The 22,841-nt window shown below is 42.3% G+C and overlaps 1 protein-coding gene across 1 annotated transcript in view; it reads right to left on the bottom strand.

Moving 5' to 3' along the window:
- Positions 1–22,841, bottom strand: part of LOC310788365 (moesin-like) — a 42,496-nt gene that overhangs the window by 5,994 nt on the left and 13,661 nt on the right. Inside the window, exons 2-11 of the mRNA XM_083649931.1 lie at positions 18,578–18,661; positions 17,027–17,122; positions 16,666–16,940; positions 15,202–15,285; positions 12,578–12,724; positions 12,335–12,431; positions 12,046–12,209; positions 9,413–9,543; positions 9,061–9,221; positions 8,807–8,899 (exon numbers count right to left, since the gene is read on the bottom strand). Of these exons, the coding sequence (XP_083506057.1) occupies positions 8,807–8,899; positions 9,061–9,221; positions 9,413–9,543; positions 12,046–12,209; positions 12,335–12,431; positions 12,578–12,724; positions 15,202–15,285; positions 16,666–16,940; positions 17,027–17,122; positions 18,578–18,661 (1,332 nt within the window). The remainder of the gene's footprint in view (positions 1–8,806; positions 8,900–9,060; positions 9,222–9,412; positions 9,544–12,045; positions 12,210–12,334; positions 12,432–12,577; positions 12,725–15,201; positions 15,286–16,665; positions 16,941–17,026; positions 17,123–18,577; positions 18,662–22,841) is intronic.

Here is a 22,841-nt window from a genome sequence, read left to right as displayed (position 1 = left end):
GCATTGCTGCAATAGAAGCATTGGAAATTCTTAAGTGCATGCTAGTAGACTACCCTGACTGCATCCTGTTTATTTCCATTTTGAACGGTGAAACTGTGCGCAATTTATTATGAAAGGCTTGTAATTCACATGATATAATGCAGGTTGCAAGTATAGTAAGTTGAATAGAAATTGTCTAAAGTACAGTGGAAGTCTATGGCGTAGGTCTATCGCAATAAACTAATATACATTTTATGACAAACAAAACAAAAAAGGCTATTGGCTTTTGCAACATAATTTACATTATTGCAGATATCTTAAATGCAAATGTAACAAGTCTATTGAATACACAATCAACTGCAGCTATAAAGCATGAAAAGTATGAATGTGTGTTTACACAAACAATCAGTGCTGCAGTAAATGGAACAGGAATGAAAGCAATGGGCTACATGCACAACTCCACTACTTCCTGAAATTAGTCCAGCTTCTTTATTTCCTGTCATCACTATTGGATGAACTGATTCATGTCAGGTGTGCTGCAGTCACAACAATGATCAGCCACACCTGATTCATCAGTTCTTCCAATAGTGTAGGACAGGAAATAAAGAAGCAGGACTAATTTCAGAAAGTAAAGGAGTTGTGCATGTAGTCTATTGAATGTATTAAAAGGAAATGGCTCCATTAAGGCCAAGCATTATATTTTCCCACTTCTCAACTTGAACCCTTGTGTCCTTTTCCTTTTTTCCAGTTGTCCCTGTCTCTAGTGCTTATTTACTGCTGGGAAACTTTTCATGTTGGCTGTGTCATGTATACACGTTTACAGAGCCAGTTTGCACTTCCTATAAGCTGCTGTGATAGTGAGTGATAGCATAGATATTCTATTACTATAGATGATTCACCTCAGGCTCTGCCAATTCTAACAAATGGTAGCAGCAAATCTCCTAAATGGTCATGTGGTCACCTCTCTCCTGAAGTGTTGTGAGAGGACTGTGCCTGGTGATGCAGGGTTAGTGCTGACTAGGGCTGTCACTTTTCATTCGAAATTCGAATGCAACTTCGAATGTGGGGGGAGGGGTTCGTTTTCGAAATGTAATTTGAATGTTCGAATTTTTTTTTTTTTTTTTTTTTTTTTTTTTTATGAACCAAAATTAACCAACTGCTGCTTGCTGGTAATGTTAATCCCATGTCAGAAAAAGTCTCCAGATTTGTCGCGTTAGTCTCTTCTGAGAAAGATTGTCTCCAGGGTCTGAAAAGTTGTCTCGAGTTGGATGCAGCCAAGTTTGTGAGGCAGTCTTGTGACTGTGAGCGTCCAAGCTAACACGTCGGGCTGATGCCCGGTGGCCTGCAGTGGGTTGCACCAGCTGTGCGTAAGTTGAAACGTAAGCTAGTTTGAACGTAAAGTCTCACTAAGTCCGAGTTTACGCACTACTAAAAATATTTGGGTTGCACCAAGTGAAATAGTTACAACGTAGGCATAAGTTAGAACTTAAAATTTACACCTACGTCTTACTAGAGCCGTTTTCCCACATGCGTACCGGAAAATTACCTGTAAGTCAATATCGGACATTTCCCTTCACACTTCTCCTCTGGCATGTGGGAATCTATCAGCGAAATTGCCTGTATGTGGGGGGGGGGGGGGGGCGGCACTGCAGAGCGGGTGGGGAGTGACGTGTCGGCAAAACTCCGAATGGTGAAATAAGTTTGCTTGTTTATCCGTTCACCTGCATCGCGTTGAAGCACTTTTTACAGACTGGCTTCATTTGATGTGTCCGGGCTTGCCTTGGCTGTCGGCAACGTAAGCAAAATACTTCCACTTTCGCTTCGTGCATTTGCTTAGTCCCTGTCGGGCTGTGACTTAAGGAGGAGTCGGACTGTGGCCAGAGAGCGAGCAGAGAGGAGAGGGGGAAATCAGCACAGCACACCCACACATGAAGCTGACATAGGCTACTGCTCTTATTATCACAAGATCATTTCGCCAGTTTGCTTTAATGTGCGCGAATGATTAGATTATGCCCGCTGGAACATTAAGCAACGTGTGTACACCTCGCCATTGAGAGTGTCGCGGAAAATGACTGCACCCGTTTCTCACTAGTATCCGCTAAAACGCATACCGCTCTTCTGACAGGCTAGAAAGTGGTGAAATCTCCGCGACGACGGGGTCGCGCTTATACCGGCACGGTGCCTTTCTCACATGCAGGCATTAGACCACATACCGGTCATTTTGCGGTACAAAGCGCATGTGGGAAAAGGGCTTAGGTGTAAAGTCCTCCGTAAAATAGCAGTTGGCACGGATTGCAACTTGGCACCGTGGCGCATCGTTGTTTTGCGTCCGCAACACGCTCTCCGTGATAAATTACACCCTTTGATATTTATGACTCACGCTTTTGTTTCCCACAAGCTGCAGCACTGCATACAAATTAAAATAACCGCAACAATTTAGTGAGGCAGGATGGTGGTATAGCCTACAATACTGATGAAGAGCTCACAGATAAACATTAACAGTAATATGAACCTAAACGAACGTTACTCAATAACATTCTCATTTGATTAGTGTTGATGAAATATGAAAGCACTAATTTGCGGTGGGCAACATGTCCTGTTTTCACTCCACTTAAACAACCGTAAATAAACACCGTTTCCACCGTGCTTTTCACTGATTGGTCACAGATACTGTACACGTCATTGTCTGCGACACTATTTTGGTTAGTATGGACTTTAGGGTCTACTAGTTAAGATGTACCTTACGTCTCCGTGGTGCAACCAAACAAAGACACAACTTTAGTGTCAAACTAACTAGTTTGAACGTAGCAGTTAGTGTGGACTTTACACCCTAACTTAAGACAGAACTTACGTTCAGCTGGTGCAACAGGCTGCTGGACTGAAAAAAAAAAAAAAAAAAAAAATTTTTTTTTTTTTTTTTTTTTTTTAATTAACCAAAAAACTTCGGATATATTCGAACGAATTTCGGGCAATTAAAGTTCGTTCGAATTTTAATTTGGGGAAAAAGTGACAGCCCTAGTGCTGACACTAGCAAGCTAACTTGAAATAGAGATTGTGAGTTCCCAAACTCCACCCAAACTACACATATAAACACAAAGCTGCCCCTTTAGCTCAACAGTTGAAACTAAGATATTCCATTAAAAAAACAATCTTTCTAGCCACAGATTTAGCTACTACATCAACGAACTTCAGCTTTAGCTAATTGCTCCCTGCTAACATGAGTTCCTGTTGCCAAATCTCGCGAAAGTGTGTTGCTGAGATAGAGACAGGTCTTGAACATGTTTAATTTTCTCCTGATCTGTCTGTCTGAAAAATGCCCTTTTAGTGTCAGAATATTCTGAAGATATGTGGCTTTGGAGAATGGGCCGAATATTTACTTTAATGAATATGGGGGCGAAATAATCTGTCATAATCTGAGATCACATTGACTTTTCCCATTGTCTCCAATAGACTCAGACCGGCCGAAAACCTCCTAAGTGGGCGTGTCCGTGGACTGCCATGGGCAAAATGCGCCTGCCAAAATGACAGGAACTGAGTTGAAGTCTTGCTTGAAATCCCATCGTCTTTGGTGATAGTGAGTGGTAGTGAATGATATTATCCTAATTTTGCGTTAGCGCCCGTTTTGCGCTGTAACAGCGCTGCGCAAAGCCCTAATTGTGCGCTTCACGTCATCTCGGCGCAAACCCCCATAGGCGTGTTTATGCCCATAACAGGAGTCACAAGGTGAGATCACTCCCCTTAAAAGCCACAGCGTCACCGCCATCACATCTGTGACAGCAGCTTCTTTCTTGCTCAGTGCAAGCAGAGTGACAGAGTGAGAGAGAGAGAGAGAGAGAAAAGAGAGAGGGAGAGAGTCAGAGAGAGAGAGAGGGGGGAGAGAATTGGAGGATGAACCAGTTCGGATTCGTAGCCTATTAATTAGTCGTTTCGCTCATATAGGCTATAACATACACATTTAAAAATATTTGTTTCTTTAATAGGGTAGGGATGTGTGAGATATTAATTCTAGCCTATTTCAATAGCCTATACCAGAATTGTCCACTCGGGTTAAGCTATTGTTGCATGGTGCAATTGCAGGGAGAGGTTACTGTATAGCCTGAGGCCGCGCTGTGTGCCTCTACCCACCCTGTGCACCGACCCACCCGGCCTGCCTACCCGGCCCAGCTCACATCTTCTCCGGGAAGACCCCCCTCCATGTAGGACCCGGCACACTAGCCGAACACTTAAAAGCACCCCTTCCCGCGCTACACACAGACTCCCGCCCCGCCAGACCCTCGTTCCCCTGGTAATTTTCATTTTCAAATGAAGGTGTGTTTTTTTCTGCAGTGTAGGTTAGTTGAAAATCAACGTGGCATTCTGAGGAGGGAAGTGTGTCCGCATGCGTAATGAGCCTATCCAAGCGAGGATTTCCTGCACTGCGTGGAGAATACTGTCTGCGCTCAGGCGTACGCGTCTGCGCTAAGACCAGCTATTTGGTGGCGTTAAAATTGAGAGCACCCAAGGCCTTTTTTCTAACACATTGCGCTGGAACGCCTATTTTGGCACGGAGAACGCCCAAACCTCTGTTTACACTTGGAACATAGCGACGGTATCTTCGCCAGAGCGCAAAATGACACACGAGAGACAGACGATAGGCTAGAGGCCCATGGACACGCCTGGGCCATGCCTACACCTGTCTCTGCGCTTAGATCCCTGCGCTAAACTGGACGGTGGAGGCAGACGATAGCTTAAGATACAGGGAAGATAGCAATAAGAGGCGCGCTAACGGCAGCGCAAACTATAGCGCTGTACGAAGATAGGGCCCAGTGAGTGAGAATGGAATGTCAAAAATTACGCAACATGAAGAAACCCCCAGTTAGCACCACAATCTTTCAGGGCAGGACATCACAATGAGCAAAAGAGTGGAACAGGATTTCCCTCGCACAAAGACAGCAAACACTCCAAACAGCATGAGTCACTCTGCCCAGAGTGAAGGGGGTTGGGTTGGCACACATGGTTTTGACCAAAAAAGACATGAGGCCAGCTCTAAGCCTTCACCCCTCCCCCCCAAAACACACACACACACACACACACACACACACACACACACACACACACACACACACACACACACACACACACACACACACACACACACACACACACACACACACACACACACACACACACACACACACACACACACACACACACACACACACACACACACACACAACAAGGCCAGGAATGTCCCTCTCTGCCCTGGGAGGAGTTAACTTGACCAGTGGTGTGTCAGGCGGAAATGACGTTTAACTACTTTCATGCCATTTCATATTGAGGCTGTTGTTAATCAAGGAACCTATAAAGAAGGAAGAGACATCACTCATGTCACAGCATTCAAATTTTGCATTGGGCCAGACTTTGGGGACAGTTCTATTGAAGTGAATGGGGTGGACATGGAAAGTCCCATTATAAACCATATCTGTGTTGTTTCACCTTTGATAGAAAAATGCTTCCACCAGATTGAAGAAAACACATTTCAAAATTCAAACTCTGGGACATGAGTGATGTCTTTTCCTTCTTCATGGTTCCTTGTTGCTAATCAGGTGGGACCATTGTGAGACCCTTAGCCTGTACTACGAAGCTAGTTTAATGCCTTATCCGAGTAAGTTTGAGTTTAAACCTGGTTTAGCCGTACTACAAAGCAAGTTAACTTTCAATCACCATGGCAACTGACGCTGCAAAGCTAACCTGGTCGCGACCAGGTTAGCTTCAGAGGATAAGATCAAAATCCATGAGAGACCCATATAATATCGGCTCTCTGGAGTCACTCACCATTCATAAGATCGCCATATGAAAAATAGATTGCAGTCAACTGAGAATAGAACAAGCAAAACATTTGTGGCTCTGTAGGCTACATAATTAAATTAAGCCTACTTACCACTTTATGTCTTAACAGCTCAACGATGCGTGGAGAAATATGATCACTATTAATCACCGTGGCGCATATCATGAACGGACCCTCAAATGGAGTGAGGGTGATATTCTCCTACATGCCAGAAAAGCCTATACATATAATATAAATATGGGATAGCCCCAATACTAAATATGCAGGCTATTCTTGCATCTTTCAGCTGGAACTGTGTCCTGTAGGCTGTATGCCAATATATGAGCAAAAATAGGCTAGTTTTTATCAATGATAACTATGCCCGCATCGTCTCAATTCAGTTCAGCAGTTTTCTCTTTTATAGTAGGCTATTAGGCTTTATACTAGGCTATTTTATATATGAATTATTCGATCAGTGCAACCACACACATGAGTGATAGAGATCATTATTCATTGGGCATGCGTTTCTAAATCTATGGTCTAAATAGGCTTACAGATTGTGGAAATGTATAGACTGAGATTACACATTTACATTTGTTGCTGCTGTATCAATGCAGCTGTATCAGACAGAAATCGCTGATCAAAGTAAATCAAATGACTGATGTGAATACAAGCTGCTGCTTTAGACAGCCCTTCAGCAGACTATCCAATGCGGATTTTCATTCTGACATTAAATCGCGGATACATTAAATATCCGCTAAAACTCTGATCATGCACTGCGCTTTCATGGAACGAGGAAATGGGTGTGGAAATGGGTGTGGGCGTGGATCAACTCAGCTGTTCATAATGTGATTGGCTAGCGCACCTCTTTCGCGTGGACGCGCGCCTGTGCACGAGCGAAAAACGTGCGCGTGCACAGGCAGATCCCAGGTCCACTTACCTAGTAGAAAACCAGCGTCGTAGTATCAGTTAACTACTAGATAGCTTTGATCCTGTTCAGTCAAACCAGATCAAAGGGACTTATCGCGGATCTGTTAAACTAGCTTCGTAGTACAGGGCTCCTGTAGATCAAATTTGTGATGGCATTGTGTATGTTCCTATCTTAAGGAGAAATCACAACCATCAGACATATTTATTCCCCAATCTCTCATGCATGCATGCACACATGAAAAGACACACGCCCGCACGCACACACACAACCAAGCAACTGTTTTTACCACGTGCGCCAGCGCACGCTGGTCTACAGACGGCTTTTTCGCCGAGTCAGTCACTCAGTCATAATGTCACGGAAAGGACACTTATTTCAGGGTCGCTTGGTGAGATCCCCTCTCGTTTTCTGATGGGGTGGTGTTACAAATCGTGCTGCTTAAATGTTCACCCCTGCCCACTTGCAGAATTGCCTGAACTACAACAAGCGCACCTACACACATAAACACACACACACACAAACACACACACACACACACACACAGACGCAGACGCAGAGAGCACCTCGGCTGTCTCGTGTCTGAGCGAGCGGACTGGACTGGAGCTCTGGACTGGAGCATTCGGAGGCGTATGAAGCGCTGCCTGGCCGCCTGGCACAGCAGTGTGGAGAGAGGTGAAGCAATTTCACTGAAAATTCACGGCGGATGCACTTTGTAGCAGTGATAACGATAACATGATAATACAGCTTATTTGTGTAGCGATAACATAAATATCTTTGAGTAACGTTGGTGTCTGTGCAACTCCAACTTAGCTGAGTTACCACCGCTGTTGTTGTTGTTAGGTAGTAAAGTCACAAAGTGGGGCACAAGTTTTTAATTCCATCTCTCGTCCACGGTGTAGCATCGCTCTTTTTGAATCAAATGGCCATCGTTGTCAGTAGCGAAACTATTTTATTGATCCAGTAGTGCTGTAGCCTCCACAAAATATACATTTCCACTGGCATACGCTCAAGCAGAGCGGAGTTCTCTCTTTTCTCTCTGGAAGAAAACAAGGAACCGAATAAACTAGGATGAGACATTATGTCAGCAGACTTTCTCTGTTTCAATAAAACAAGGAACCGAATAAACTAGGATGAGACATTACATCAGCGATGTCATGAACGTGTTTGTGTGCGTCAGTATAGAGCACCAAGGTCTAACATTACAATATCAATATTTTTTTGCTATTATTTCCTATAAGAAAGTATGGCGAGCTATATAAGTTAGTATGGTCATGTTATAGGAGGTTGGATGTTGTTTTTTGTCTGGTTTTGTACTTGTAAAGTTTGTTTTGAGATTCTGTCATTGTAAGTATTAAAAAAGAAAGAAAAAAGTATAGAGCATTGCAGGAATGAGTCCGGAAGTATACTTCAGGAGAAAAGTGGATGGGGTTTTTAGAATGGGGATTTCACTGAAATACATAAAAGGTCTGTGGTTAATAAAAGTTTAGGGGAGCGCGAATTTGGGTTCAGCAGAATAATCTGGAAAACGTGAATAGCTTTTATGACTTTTGGAACGTAAATGCGTTTTTTTAACGCGATTTTTAGAAAAGGCATAACAGTGATTGTTTGTTTGTGATGATTATCCTGCTGAACCCAAATTCGTGCTCCCACAAACTTTGTTAACCACAGACCTTATTTGATGCATTTAAGTTAAATTCCCATTCTAAAACCCCATAAGCCTACAAAAATATGTCATCCCTCTATTCTCCTCTGAGAGTGAGCCTGGAGGTGACGCGAGGTTAGTGTCAAGTGTAAGCTGAGGGAAACCCTCTTTATTATTTTTTACTGTGGTGAGTTTTTGTGAGTTTTAAAAGTATAAGTCCACAGCTTTATCTTGATAATATGCCTAAGTCACAGGTACGCCTGCCCCCGCGGTTGGTACCAGCCGCATGTGGTCCTGGGCCAAATTTGCCCTGGTTGAACATACAAAATGCTATTATTTTATCAAATCTGCTTGAGCACTGTTGTTTGATCATATTAATGACCTTTGACTGTTACTACAATCAAAGTGAGACGTGAGTCAAAAGTGTGAAAAGCAGTAGGTCAGACCGCACCTTGTGTTGCCACTCCTCAGCCTCGTCTTCCTTCTTCTTCTTGGCATCCTCCAGCAAGGAAATTTTTGAGGTCAGATCTGCCAACTCTGTGGCCTGCAGAGAAAAAAACTTATTTTCATTTCCATAACATGACGTTTGGTTGAAAGATCAGACAAAAAAACCCCACACTTCTGCATTTTATTTCAGTTTCAACACCTATGAATAGATATCCAATATTGGTAATAATTTTTGTGGTGTGAAGGGGCATAACTGACCAGGTGCTCTTGGTTCTTCATCTGGTTCTCAGACTGTTGCAGCAGGGTCATCTTGGCGTCCTCGGCACTCTTCAGGTCGTTCTCCAGACGTTCAGCCTCCACCTGAGCATGCTTCCTCTCCTGCTCCAGCTCCAGAGCCTTATGCGTCTGCTCCTCCAACTCTGCACACACACACACACACACACACACACACACACACACACACACACACACACACACACACACACACACACACACACACACACACACACACACACACACACACACACACACAAGTGCAAAAGACAAGTCATGCCATGTGATAAAAATGATTATCCTCATTCTTCATGAATGTTGGTAGGAGGTGACCCACCTTGTTGGGCTTTTTTTGTCTGCTCCTCGATCTGTTTTAATCGCTCCATCAATTCCTCCTTTTCCTTTTCAATCTTCTCCTTTTCCTTTTCTGCAACCTCTCGTTTCCTCTTTTCATTCTCCAGCAAAGCCCTGATTGGAAATAGAGACAGTACATGTGGAACAAGATCTATTAGTGTAGTGAAGTCTTTTGCATGGTGAGACTGTCTTTGTTAAGTAAAACGCAATCATAGCACTCCTTATTATTTTTTGTAATATAGAGCAACGGATCCCCATATTACATCGATATGGTGAAGTAAAGTACAGTACAGCACAGTAAAGTGATGTAATTTTCTGAACTTACCAGACTGTTCTAGCTGTTCTATTCACACCTTAGTGCTTTACCCACTTAGTGATTATATCCACATTAGTGATGAAGTTCTAATGGAGGTTCAGTCAGGTAGACTATAATCTGCACATTCATACTTCCATAGCCTTCATATCTTGCATGCACGCTCAAAACAGCGCCTGTCACTTCCGGGCATCAATTGAATGATCAGCTGTTTGCCAGCTGGTCTCATCTATCCAATGGCATAACGACACATCTTCACACACCTCCATTGTAAGCCAATCACCTGGCTGCTGTCCTTTTAAATGTCTCTTTCTATCCACTTCAGCCTGCTCAAATCTGCAACTGCTCTGTCATCGTGCAGCCCTCCCAATGTGCCCAATATGAGCAGCAGATGAGGCAGCAAGCTGTTGAACATTTAATTCTGCAGATGAGACGAGTAGCCTACGTACCGAAGGAGAAGGCAAGCCAGCTGTTGAGAAACGATGTGCAGGTACTGTACTGTACACGTGTGTGCACCGCAGTGTTTGTTTTGCTCCCTTCTTCGTCTTCTACTCATGATGCACTGCATGAGTGCATCAGATGCACTGGCGCTCTTGTGTTTAGTCCGGTTTGCTTTCACACAACAAATGAACCACGCCAGGGTTCACTTGCAAGCGAACCGAGACCCACGTTTTCAAGCGGACCAGAGATCGTTTGTTTGTTCCACTCCAGAGTTCGTTTGCGCTTTCGCACCACCCCAAACGAAGTGGACTATCCGAGGAAACAAACTCTGGTGCGTTTAAAGCGGACCAAACAGCTTATATGTGAAAGCGACCTAAGCGCCAAAGACTCTATTAACAATACTTAATTCTCATGATACATTCTGTATTGCATCATTCACTCTGCTATTGTAATAAACATTATTTTATTCATTCACTAGTCTCTCCTGATTGAAATGATTATTTATCAAAAGTCTCATTGTGTAAATATTTTGAGAAAGCACCAATAGTCAGAGAATGAAACCCTGTCTTTGCATTTTATTTTGATCACAGTCTTGTTTTAATAAAAGTGTTTGTGACATCTCACATGTGGCTTTGACTTACATCTGAACATTTAGCCCACTTTGTAGAAAATACCGATATTGTGTATCGCCATTCAGCCGAAAAATACAGAGATATGATTTTTGGTCCATATTGCCCAGCCTTAGCAGGAGTTCAGTGTCTTATTAAGACATTTTGACACAGATTGTCACAAAGAACCAAACTGTGACCCTCATGTCTGCATGATGGTTTCTTTTAAAGTCAGGTAACTGTGCCACAGTATGATGATATGTCACATTAACATGTTATGATGTTTTTACATGATAAGAACATGTGGTCAGACACTTCCTGTCATACCAGGCTGGCTCTGGCTTTTTGTGAGCAATACTAACCGACATTTTAAACTGAAAGTCACAAGTGTGACTCGCAGTGTGAGCATCTTGCTTCCTTAATGTGACGCATTTCCTGTTGAAACCATATATTGGGGAGGGGCATAAGGTGAGCTGGGATAATTCCCCGTTTTATTTGTACTGGGAACTAGGAATCTCACGGTCCAAAGGTCAGCAATGCCCCCTTGACGTCACCTGATCTTGAATCCCCTACCCCGATCTCGGGGGAGCCTCACCAGCCCCGACCTCAAAATCCAAGTTGTCGTGAATACTGTTTATTAACACTTCAGTTTTATATGTGTCTCATTAAATCAGTCACACACACTACTCTCTAACTTCTATCAGTAGACATGTTGCTACAGCACAGTGTTTGTATGCACAAAATACCGCAGAACTGTCATTGCTAACAATGGATAGACTGGCTAGAGCTATCCTGGCTGTTTTCCCAACTGTTTTAATGGAACGCAGTCAACTCAGGTGTGACGTCACTCAACTGGGATATTCCTAGATCCCAATACAAAAGGAATGCCCCATAATTTAGAGGTGTAACCGATGGGATATCAGTCAGGGAGAGAAAGGCAGTTTAATTTGATGGCAGGGCCGGGATTGTTAAAAAATCTGATGGTTTTATTGGTTGCAATTTTTGTGCACACCTCCTGGTACACAATGTTACAACTGGAGATGTTACAAGGTAAAAGTAATGAGATTTTGATATAAGATTACAATAAAACATTCGTTTTTCTCTTTTTGTTTTTGCCATAAATTAGATTAGATTAGATTTCACTCTGTCAAATTGCCAAATAGATGTATGGTATAATAGAATGAGGTAATTATAGAATTGCAATTATAATGTAAAGGTGTTCATAATTTTTTCTGACAGGCTTCTAACACTTGCCTCTCCATCTTCTTGTGATTCTTCTCCTCGCGTGCCTGAGCCTTCATCTGCTGCACTTCAATGGTGTCAGGTTTGCGGCGCCGCATGTAGAGCTCATGGTTACCCATGCAGAGTGCCAGAATGCGCTTGTTGATGCGCAGTCTCGGAGCATAGAATACAAAGTCCTACAACAACAACATTAGAGGTTTGTTCATAAGCAATACAGAGGCTGATAAATACAGATTTCACAATAGTTCCAATAGGTGCCTTTGTTTACAGGATGGCTATTAGTTATTTAGGGTTAACATACAGGTGCTTTCTTGTCAATTGGTTTAATGACAAACTTCTTGTCATTGAAGGAAATGTTCCTTATTTCACTCCAAGGAAATCCAATTTTGGGTGTCATTCTGTTGAGGACAATGCAAAAACAAAAACTTTGGGTCAGCCACGTGAATAATAGGCCAATTAATTTAGTGCCCAATATCAAACTTGATTGTGCCAAGCATGTACATAATGGCAATTTAAATAATTACATCATTGTGGAATCACTCACTTGTCATTCTGTTCATAAATGTTGAGCCCTAAGGCATCCACTCCCAACCAAAGTTCTGATCCTTTCTTGTTCTTTATGCTGAAGTAATTGACTCCGTACATCTCAAGATCTTGAGCTATCTTCAGATACTCCATCATGGATTCCTCTCTGAAGGAAAATAACAAGTTGTGTCGGGAGAGACTGATAAATAAGATGCCATGTGAGAGAGATTTGGCTGTTAGGCTGTTAATATTACGGTCACAGTTATTGTTGTTTATTTCACATGTGTTTTAGCAGCTTCTCTGTTGGCTTAGAGGTGAAACAAAATAAAGTAAAGTAAAGTAAAGTAAAGTAAACTCAATATAGTCTAGATCCTAGGGACGGCTTTAGCTCAGGAGGTAGAGCGGGTCGGCCAATGACGCAAGGGTTGGCGGTTCGATCCCCGCTCCCTCCCGGCTGCTGTCGTTGTGTCCTTGGGCAAGACACTTAACCCCAAATTGCTCCCGATGGTGTGTAGGCACCCTGCGTGGCAGCCTGCCGCCATTGGTGTATGAATGGGTGAATGTAGACTATCTACTCATTGTAAAGCGCTTTGGATAAAAGCGCTATATAAATGCAGACCATTTACCATTTACCATCCTGCTAGGTAGTGAGAGTTAGCATATGACCCATATTTTGCACAAGACCTTTGGGGACCAGTGGCATGGAAACTGTGAGAAAATGTTGCTGTTCAGCGAACATAGGGCTCTATCGTCGCAAAGGCGCTAATTTTGCGTTAGCGCCCCCTTTGCACTGGAATAGCGCCACACAAAGCCCTAATTGTGGGCGTGTCAGCCCGTTGCGCTTGGCGTCATCTTGTGCAAACCTCCATATAGGCGTGTTTATGCCCAAAACAGTATTCACAAGTGTGAGATCATCATGTCCACTCCCCTTAAAAGCCACAGCGCACGTCTGTGACAGCAGCTTCTTTCTTGCTGAGTGCCGTGGGCAAGCAGAGGGACAGTGAGAGAGAGAGAGAAAGAGAGGGCGAGAGAGAAAAGAGAGATGGAGAGAGCGAGAGAGGGGGGAGAGAGCGAGAGAGAGAGGGGAGAGAGAGGGAGAGAGGGGGGAGAGAGAGCGAGAGAGGGGGGAGAGCGAGAGAGAGAGAGGGGAGAGAGATGGAGAGAGCGAGAGAGGGGGGAGAGAGCGAGAGAGGGGAGAGAGAGGGGGGAGAGAGCGAGAGAGAGAGAGAGAGAGAGAGGGGGGAGAGAGGGAGAGAGAGGGGGGAGAGAGCGAGAGCGAGAGGGGAGAGAGCGAGAGAGAGAGGGGAGAGAGAGGGGGGAGAGAATTGGAGGATGAACCAGTTCGGATTCAGATAAACCATTAGAAACGAGCGAAAATTGGTGCTGATGGAACGATCCATTTGAAACACACCAAAGGGCTGCCGTGCAGTTACGCAGTGAATATCCCCATGTCCCAAAGCGTGTGCTTACTGTAATCAGTTGTTTCGTTCATATAGGCTATAACATACACATTTAAAAATATTAATTTCTTTAATAGGGTAGGGATGTGTGAGATTTTAATTCTAGCCTATTTCAATAGCCTATATCAGAATTGTCCACTCTGGTTAAGCTATTGACTGTGGTCACGCCATCCGCACTGTGGAGAAGCTGGTCTTGCATGCGTGTAATTGCAGGGAAAGAGGTTACTGTACTGGCACAACTTTATCAAAAGTAGGCTAATCTACACCTAACACCACAGACCTGTATGGTCGGGAATTATGTAGCCTAATAAAACCATGACAAACGAATTCTCATTTTCAAATCAAGGTGTGTGTTTTTTCTGCAATGTAGGCTATAGCTGAAAATAAATGTGGCATTCTGAAGAGGCGGGGGAGTGTGCGCGCACAAGGTTTTGGAGAGAGAGGGAGCATGTAATGCATCCAAGCAAGGATTTCCTGCACTGTGCGGAGAATACTGTGTGCACTCAAGCGCGGTGGGGTTTTTAACGGTAAGACCTGCTATTAGGTGGTGTTCAAATTGAGAGCATCCAAGGAAATTTTTTCTAACACATAGTGCCGGAACGCCTATTTTGGCACGGGCAACGCCCAAACCTGTGTTTACGCTCGGAACATGGTGATGGTATCTTCGCCAGAGCGCAAAATGACACTTGCTGGAGGCAGATGATAGGCTAAGAGGCGCGCAAAGGCCAGTGGACACGCCTGGGCCACGCCTACACCTGTGTCTGCGCTTAGATTCCAGCGCAAAACTGGATGGTGGAGGCAGACGATAGCTTAAGACGCAGGGAAGATAGCATAAGAGGTAGGCAAATGGCTGCGCAAACGATAGCGTCGTACGACGATAGGGGCCATAGAGTATCAGTCAGGTAGAATCTGACCAGGGGACATGGAGGTCGACTATAACGGTGCTGTTGATAAAACAACACCACAGGGAGACTCACTGCATTCTGATGCTGGAGATGCTGCTTTTCTTTTCTTTTCTTTTTTACAAGAGAGTATCCAGAATATATCTCCTGTTTATGCAGTTGGGGGGCAAAGATGTTTCTGCTCTACTTCAAATGTTTGGAAAAGAACATATTAACCAACATTCAGCCATGACAGCTTTTTGTGTGTGTGTGTGTGTGTGTGTGTGTGTGTGGATGGTCACCTCAGCATGCCCTTGTGTTCTTCATGCCACACTTGAATCCTCTCCTCCCACTGCTCCTTGTTGAGTTTATGCTGGTCCAGCACTCTGAAAACATGAGACATCAGTGTAAGATGTGATACAACCAAAAATGGCTCATAACAAATTATTGGCTGAAGGACAATATATGATTATAACTACTGGCAGATGATAATGTTATAACTTGAAATGATATTATGTTATAACTTAAAGCTGCATTCAGCGATGTTTTTGTGTTAAAAATAAGTGTTAAATGGCTCTATATTCTGACAGCAATCACTTGCTTGTCAGAATATAGAGCCATTTAACACTTATTTTAACATAAAACATCACTGAATGCAGCTTTAAATGTAATAAAATGTCCCTATAAAGTAACTGTTAGAGAAAATTTGATATACATATATGGAATTTGATACACATACTCTCCTCAACATTCACACACATTTGACCTCACATGTCCAACCACAGGAATCCTAATCTATCACCAACTGTCTTGCCATGATGTCAGTAATGCTTACTGTACAATGTATCAGTGCTAACTTATCTAGCATGATGTCAGCTCTCTGTGTGTCATTGCACCACATAAAATGATGTATCAATATCTTCCTCTTTGAAGCAATGTATCCCTGCCCTTTGTTCTAGTGGCATCTCTTCCTCTCATGAGACCTTTCAAGTAAGCTGAATCTCTGACTCAAGAACTCTTACTTTAATTTACAACAGTCTACAACAGTAACAAAACCTGGCAATTTAATAAATGCTAGATAATGTATAACAATAACATCATATTATGACATTAAACATCAATTGCTACTTCATAAGGGGTGTCAATTTTTTTTATAATAATTGATTAATAATGTAATCACTCATAAGAATACAAAGAATGTAACAATTTGAATTATGAGTCAATATGTATTATTACGTCATAATTTAAAATATGTCATTCCCTTCATGAAGTAACACTCACTAATGTGATATTATTACATCATCAGGCAATGCACTACATTAACAGGCTTCGCTACATATTCAAGTTATTTAGAGGGTAATTTTATTACATTATGACAAGTTATTACATTTTCTGGCAGTTATTACATTATCAGTTGCTACAGACCAGTCATTACTAGATCAGCAACTCTAAATAATACAGAACTTCAGAAGATTTAAGTTTTCTACAGTACGTAAAGAGAATGCTACACTACAGTAGTCATACAGTAGTTAACAGTGCCAGATGAGAAGGGCTTTACAGTAAGTACTTTGATTCCAGTTAGCATTTTTAACAATATCATTATCTTTTGAAAATAATTGTGCTTGTTTGTTCCTTATCAGTTCAATAAGGAACACATCTTTTAGTTTCAAAATACGGGACGATTCCTTATTTGAAGGGGTTCGGTTGTCAACCCTATTGGGATAGAGCCTTGAGGGTAGGAACAGAGTGAGACTAGAAGGTGTCACCTCTGAGGGAGCAGCTTGTCACTGGACAGGTATCCTGATGTGTGGGCGTCCTTGTTGTAGTCGGCATACTTGGCCTGCACTGCGTAGGAGGCCAAGAGGACTGCCGTCTCTGGAGGGCAGTAGATGTCATCATTTAAGATGCCCTCCTTCACCTGCAGGAAGAAAAGCCGCTGCGTGGCCTCCTGGATCAGCTCCTCTGACACATCCTCAGGGAAGAACTTGGCACGAAACTTAAACAGCAGCGGGCTCTCCTTCCTCACATCCTGGGCTGTTACCTAGAGTGAAACGTGACACAAGTGAGAGGTAGGTTGTAGAGGTTGTCTTGCATGTTGTTTGTGAAGCAAAATATGAACGAACTCACCTTCTTATTGAGCTTGAGCCATGTAGAGAAACCCTTTGTATCCTGGTATTGGAGTCCAAAGTACCACACCTCTCGCAGTCCAATTGTCTTAACGACCTTAAAATGATATAGACGGTTGGAATATAATGTTAATGTTCTTTCTTCACTTGGCCAGATCATTAGCACCCTTAGAGACATACAGAGCCTGCTGCAATTTCATGACATTGTACTGTGTGTGTGATTACGTGATGGAAAAAAAAGAGGAAAAAGTCAGCACACTAAAGCTCCCTTTATGTGCATTTATTTAGCACCGATAGGATGTGATAAATAAATGCACATAAGGTCGGAAAAAGCATCCCCGAACGTCCCGTCAATGAAACTGGCCCGGCAACACTTAATCTCAAGGATGCTCACAGATGACACCTGGTGGTCAACGGTGCAACTACACCTCCCTGGGTTTTAATGCCGCCGCGCGTCAATACACAGCTTGCGGTAAGGCACGCTTATTGATCCGTCTACCACTGTAGGAGATCCATGAACAGTAAACCACAGACAACAGCTATCTTGGGGAAGCATATTCATCATGCTATCTTCTGGTGTGTTTCTTTTCTTCTTCTTCTTCTTCACTTACTCACTTCCACTGCTTGAGAACCAAACCAAGGCCAAAAACCATACATCTAACACACAAACAAAGTGAAAAGGCAATTACTCTTGAGACGTTCTTTCTCAAGAAAAACTTCTGTCACGGCCTCTAAGAACATCACATGATAAAAACCAAAAGTGTATTTATGAAGACAAACAGAAGATGGGGGAGAGATTAAAAGACTAAAAACATTTCCCCCCCAACTTGATTCAATGCCTAAGTAAATCATTTGTTTGTTTATTATAAAGCAGTATGTATTAGAGGGACCTTCGGCAAGGATCACTTCGCCAAGTTTCAACCACCTTTGTATCATTACAATGTTGCGTTTCCCATCATCTGATGCATTTCGCATCACCCAGCGGAGTTTCTGCAGGCAAATGAACGAGCAGCTATAGGTGCAGCCATCATGAAGGGAAGGTAAATTAATGTTAAATTCCATATACAGTACTACCAACATTGTAATGATACAAAGCTGGTTGAGAATTGGCAAAATCTTCATTTGACCTTGCTCTTTTGTAATCTAAAATTGTCCATGCTGTAACAATTCAATAAGCAGTGCTGCTTTAAATACACAGTGGAGCAGTGACCCCCTCCACCCACCAACTCCCTTTCCTGTTGTGCTCAGAGGGGAATCCCATATCATGGACAACTTTGACACCAGTCACTTTTTAAAACTCTCAAGCTGAATATCACATGGGGGGGGGGGGGGCATGAATGATCCTATATCTGAAGCTCACTTGACCATAATGCAGTGCAAATTAATTCACTATGAAACCAAGTCTGATTGAGGGCGGGGACATTTCAAGACAGATTGTCTCAATGATCAGAAGAGCTAGATTGCACTTTGAAAGGGTTTCAACACAGGCACATGATGCATGGCACTGATGATGAAAACATTAGACAGCTAAATGGACAGACATTCCTCATACCTGGTCAAAGAGTTGCTTTCCTGTTGTATTGGGCTGAATGGCAAACTCCAGTTCAGCATCCATTGTGGTCACTCTCACACTGATCTGTGGAGGAGAGCAAATTGGAAGAATGAGCAAGATGAGTGAAAAGTGAAAATATCTCCATAAAATCCCTCTGAACAATCATTGTGTCAAAGTCAGACTCCAATTCCCTGCTAAAAGGAGAGCTTCATTATTATTCTTGGCATGATCAAGAGAATACTGGCTCCTTAGAAAAGACAGATATTTACGTTCACTCCTCTCAGCTTTCTAAGATCATTGAAACAAGGTGTTGAATTCCGTTTTGGGTGGATTTTCACAATTTACCCTCCAAATGATTTAACTGCACATAAACACCTCAAACAAAACAAAGCCCTGCTAAGCTACAGTCAACACTGGTGTTAGGCAAAACACCATATATGGGTAGTTATGGGTCGGACTATGCCCTTATATGGACGATGCTGCACACACATCATGCATCGAAACACAGCTGTTACTATGAGAGAGGGTTTTATTCAATATCAAACACTTGCATTTCTGATGCATCCTGTATTACTGCAGCAAGGCTCAAGAGGGATTGTTTCATAACATCACAACGCTTCCATGTCTTGTCCAACATTTTATTTCAGAACATGAAGGTTCTTTATTTCACAGAATATGCTAAAACAAAACGCAGTTCACACCAGCGTTGTATCATAGTAGAACTGAAAACAGGCTTTCCATTGTCCTGTACTTGCAGGATATTGTAGGGGTGTGCCGATTAATCGTTTTTTAGATGCATCGCGATGAGTCACGTGACGATTAAAATCGATTCACAATGTTCGATTATCGATTTGCAAAAAATTGCATTTTTTTATTATTATTATTATTTTTTTTTTGCTTTATTTGCAAAAAATACGGTATTTCGCCCAGAAAGCAGTTCCTTAAATGTAAAACGAGACCAAAACCGAAGTACTGGAAACTGGAATCACTGAAGAAAGCATGCAGGGTGGCTGTAACATGTGATGCGTGGACTTCAGTCGCAACTGAAGATAATGGAGGTACATTTGTTTGTTTACTTTAATTAATGGATACTGACAAATATACCTTGCTTAAAAAAAATCCTGTTTGGTGAAAAAGATGCATCGAAAATCGTGATTAATCGTAATAATCGTAATAATCGTTTAATAATCGAATCGTAGCACCCTTAATCGTAATCGAATCGAATCGTGAGATGCCTAAGGTGGCACACCCCTAGGATATTGTCCTGTAAAATTAATCAAATCTGCAGGACACCGTGTCCTGTAAATGATCTCCCGACGCAATTAATTAATTGTATTAAAATGGGCTGCACAGACATTTACAGTCACACACACATCCTTCTATTAAATAAATGAATATAATTAATGTTAGTGTAGTAGGCTAGGATGGTGAATGAAACAACATTCAAAATTAGGCTACATTTATTTATCGCACACTTGAAGGCAGGAGGCCGTCGTAGGCTATTGCCAATGTGCTACGACAAGCGAGCAAGACATCATGGCAAAACAATCAAGCCTTATGATGCTTCTTTCAAGGAGTGTTTGTTTTGCCCTAATGAACGCATGCCGTGGTGGCGCGGCGTGGCCTGAGTCTATGGTCGGGAGTCGGGACAAATGATAGGCTAATTGAGCCTTATTGGCCTGGTTTATACTTTTAAATAAAAAACATTAATCTACATGATCTCATTCATTATATAGCCTAAGCCTACATCAATTGTTTTTAAGATCAATTCACAGATTATAACAGATTATAACATTTAACAGATATCATATAAGGAGAAAACAAGAATGATCACGTTTCTAGATACAACATGATGTGCAAAAAGCATGCCAATCTGACTCTGACTCAATATGGAACTTGTCTACAGGAAGTAAGCACATCCTCTTGTGAGGCAGTGCTGCTGAACAGTGAGCCTCTTGAGAGTTGGCTACATCCTGTCATGCATCAGACAACCTGTCAGTCTTTCTTACTGCTCAGATAACTAGCTGCCTGCAGCACAAGTTCATTACAACAGATTGCCTGAAGCAGGTTCAATTCCTCTTTGATACTTCTTTACTGGTGCTTATTCAGCCAGCGACTGTGAAAGTGACTAACTCAACTGTTCAATTATGTTTATAGCCCCTTATCACAAGCATGTCTCAAAGGGCTTTACATAGATAGCATCATCACAGTCGTATACTAGTACTACATGCTATATACATATACAACATAGGTGACATACATTATACATACTACACATTTTTACTAGATTACGATACTACACAAGAATAGCAAATCTTTAGACTGTGGGAGGAAACCGGTGCACTCAGAAGAAACCCACTCAAATACAATGAGAACATGCAAACTCTACACTGAAAGGACCGGGGTGGAGATTCAAACCCACAACCTTCTTTCTGTGAGGCGACCGTGCCTCACACTGAGCCACCGGCACCGACAGCTGTGTTGCATTCAACTGCAGTGAGGTTGTGCCTCGGCTAGCAGAGCAACACAATTTCAGGACTTTGTTGATATCTATGGATTGCAAAATTCTAGAGATTAAAAACTTGTATACATGTATTTATTTAATCTCAACATCCCCCTCACTGCAGGTCACCAGGTGATTTAATTATTTAATCCTACGCTTTATAAACTGACTCACACAGGCAATTCTCATTTTCTCTGTCCTCTCTCACAGATGACAAAAACATCAAGCATGCATGTCTGTTGGGAAATAACTGTGCAGGCTGAGGCCCACGCCTGGCCCGAGCCACAATGCTATGCATTATTTCCCAGCTGTGGGGCTAATTTAGAGTTGCGTTCTTTCCCATTTGTGTCAGCAGGACCCCATTTACTGCTCAGGACACTTGCCACCAGGCCACTTCCTGTCATCACTAGCCACACGTGCAAAGAGAGCTGCAGACAGTCAAGTTAGGTTGGAGTGAGACCTGCCTTCTGGCCAAGGCACACGCCGAAAGGTCATCTCAGCATACCTCTGTTTAATCTGACATTTCTAATCTGAATTTTGTGGAACATTGTTTCATTGTGTAGCTGAGAGTCGTGTTCTTTACCACCATGCAGGGGAATTTAAACGCTTTCTTTCCTGAGAAGAAATGGCAAATGTTGCATGAAAAGGGAACTATGATCATACATTTTTCTGCCTGGTTAGGGTGTGTCTCACATGGCCAGAACTCAACAACACTTAACACACTATTATTAGCACACGCACAAAACAGGCCTCTCAGGAGCAGGGCCTCAAATACCACGTGTTCTCTTTCCATGTGTCATGTCTTATTCTTTCAACAGAATGTCTTCCACGCTCAAATCTTTCTGTAGCACAAACACTGTTCAACTTTTAACAATCTATACATTATGTCACTTACTGCTTACAATCTATACACATAGGAACTCATTTTGTGGCAATTTTGTATTTGCTTATTTGCCATTTCTTGTTGAAATGCTAATAGTTTAACATGACCTGTCTGACCCGAAGCTTGTCTTGCTGGTATTGCAAATGAGCCTAGGCTATAAATGCTGTGATACATATCATCAGACGTTGGCAAATGTTATATGTATATATCCCTATATATATAAATAAATGAAATTAAATAAGTAGGAATTTTAACATAAAACAAAGAAACAATGGTAGGTGCGTTCTGTGCCACCAAAAATTACATCTATAATTTTTTTTATTCATTTAATGTATTCATTTAAAAGAAATACGCTTCGCAATTTTCTGTCAAATGGATCTGGCATTTGTAGTCAAATCAAAAAATTCACAATTAATTACACGTCATTATACACCTCTAACACGTTTCTAGATAATCATACAAGCTCTCGTGGAATTGGGGACAATAATAGTTGGTGGCACAGATGCCTCCCCGTATATGTTCTACATTTAACTGGGCTCCACACTGCATGGTGAACAACATTTACATCATTTATAAATTAAAGCCATACTACCAGATTCATCATGATACAGTATGTGGTTGAAATGACTGTAGTAATTTTCAACTATACTGCAATTACTGTAAATTGGATATGGATTTGGAACAAACGAATAGGAACTGCAGAGAAGTGGACCCAAAATTGAACCCTGTGGCAGACCTCAAGCAACCTTTGTAGAACAGGAAGAGAAACTAGCCTAGCCTACATACAATTATGGGAAAGGTTCAATTTGAAAGACACAATGATCTAACTTCACTGCAGACCCTTGTCTCTGACACGGTCTCACAGAGGGCCTACTCTC

Source organism: Poromitra crassiceps (assembly GCF_964638095.1).
Source record: "Poromitra crassiceps genome assembly, chromosome: 1".
Taxonomy (NCBI): domain Eukaryota; kingdom Metazoa; phylum Chordata; class Actinopteri; order Beryciformes; family Melamphaidae; genus Poromitra; species Poromitra crassiceps.
Note: the sequence above shows the minus strand (reverse complement) of the source record. Positions and strands in the feature narration are given on the sequence as shown.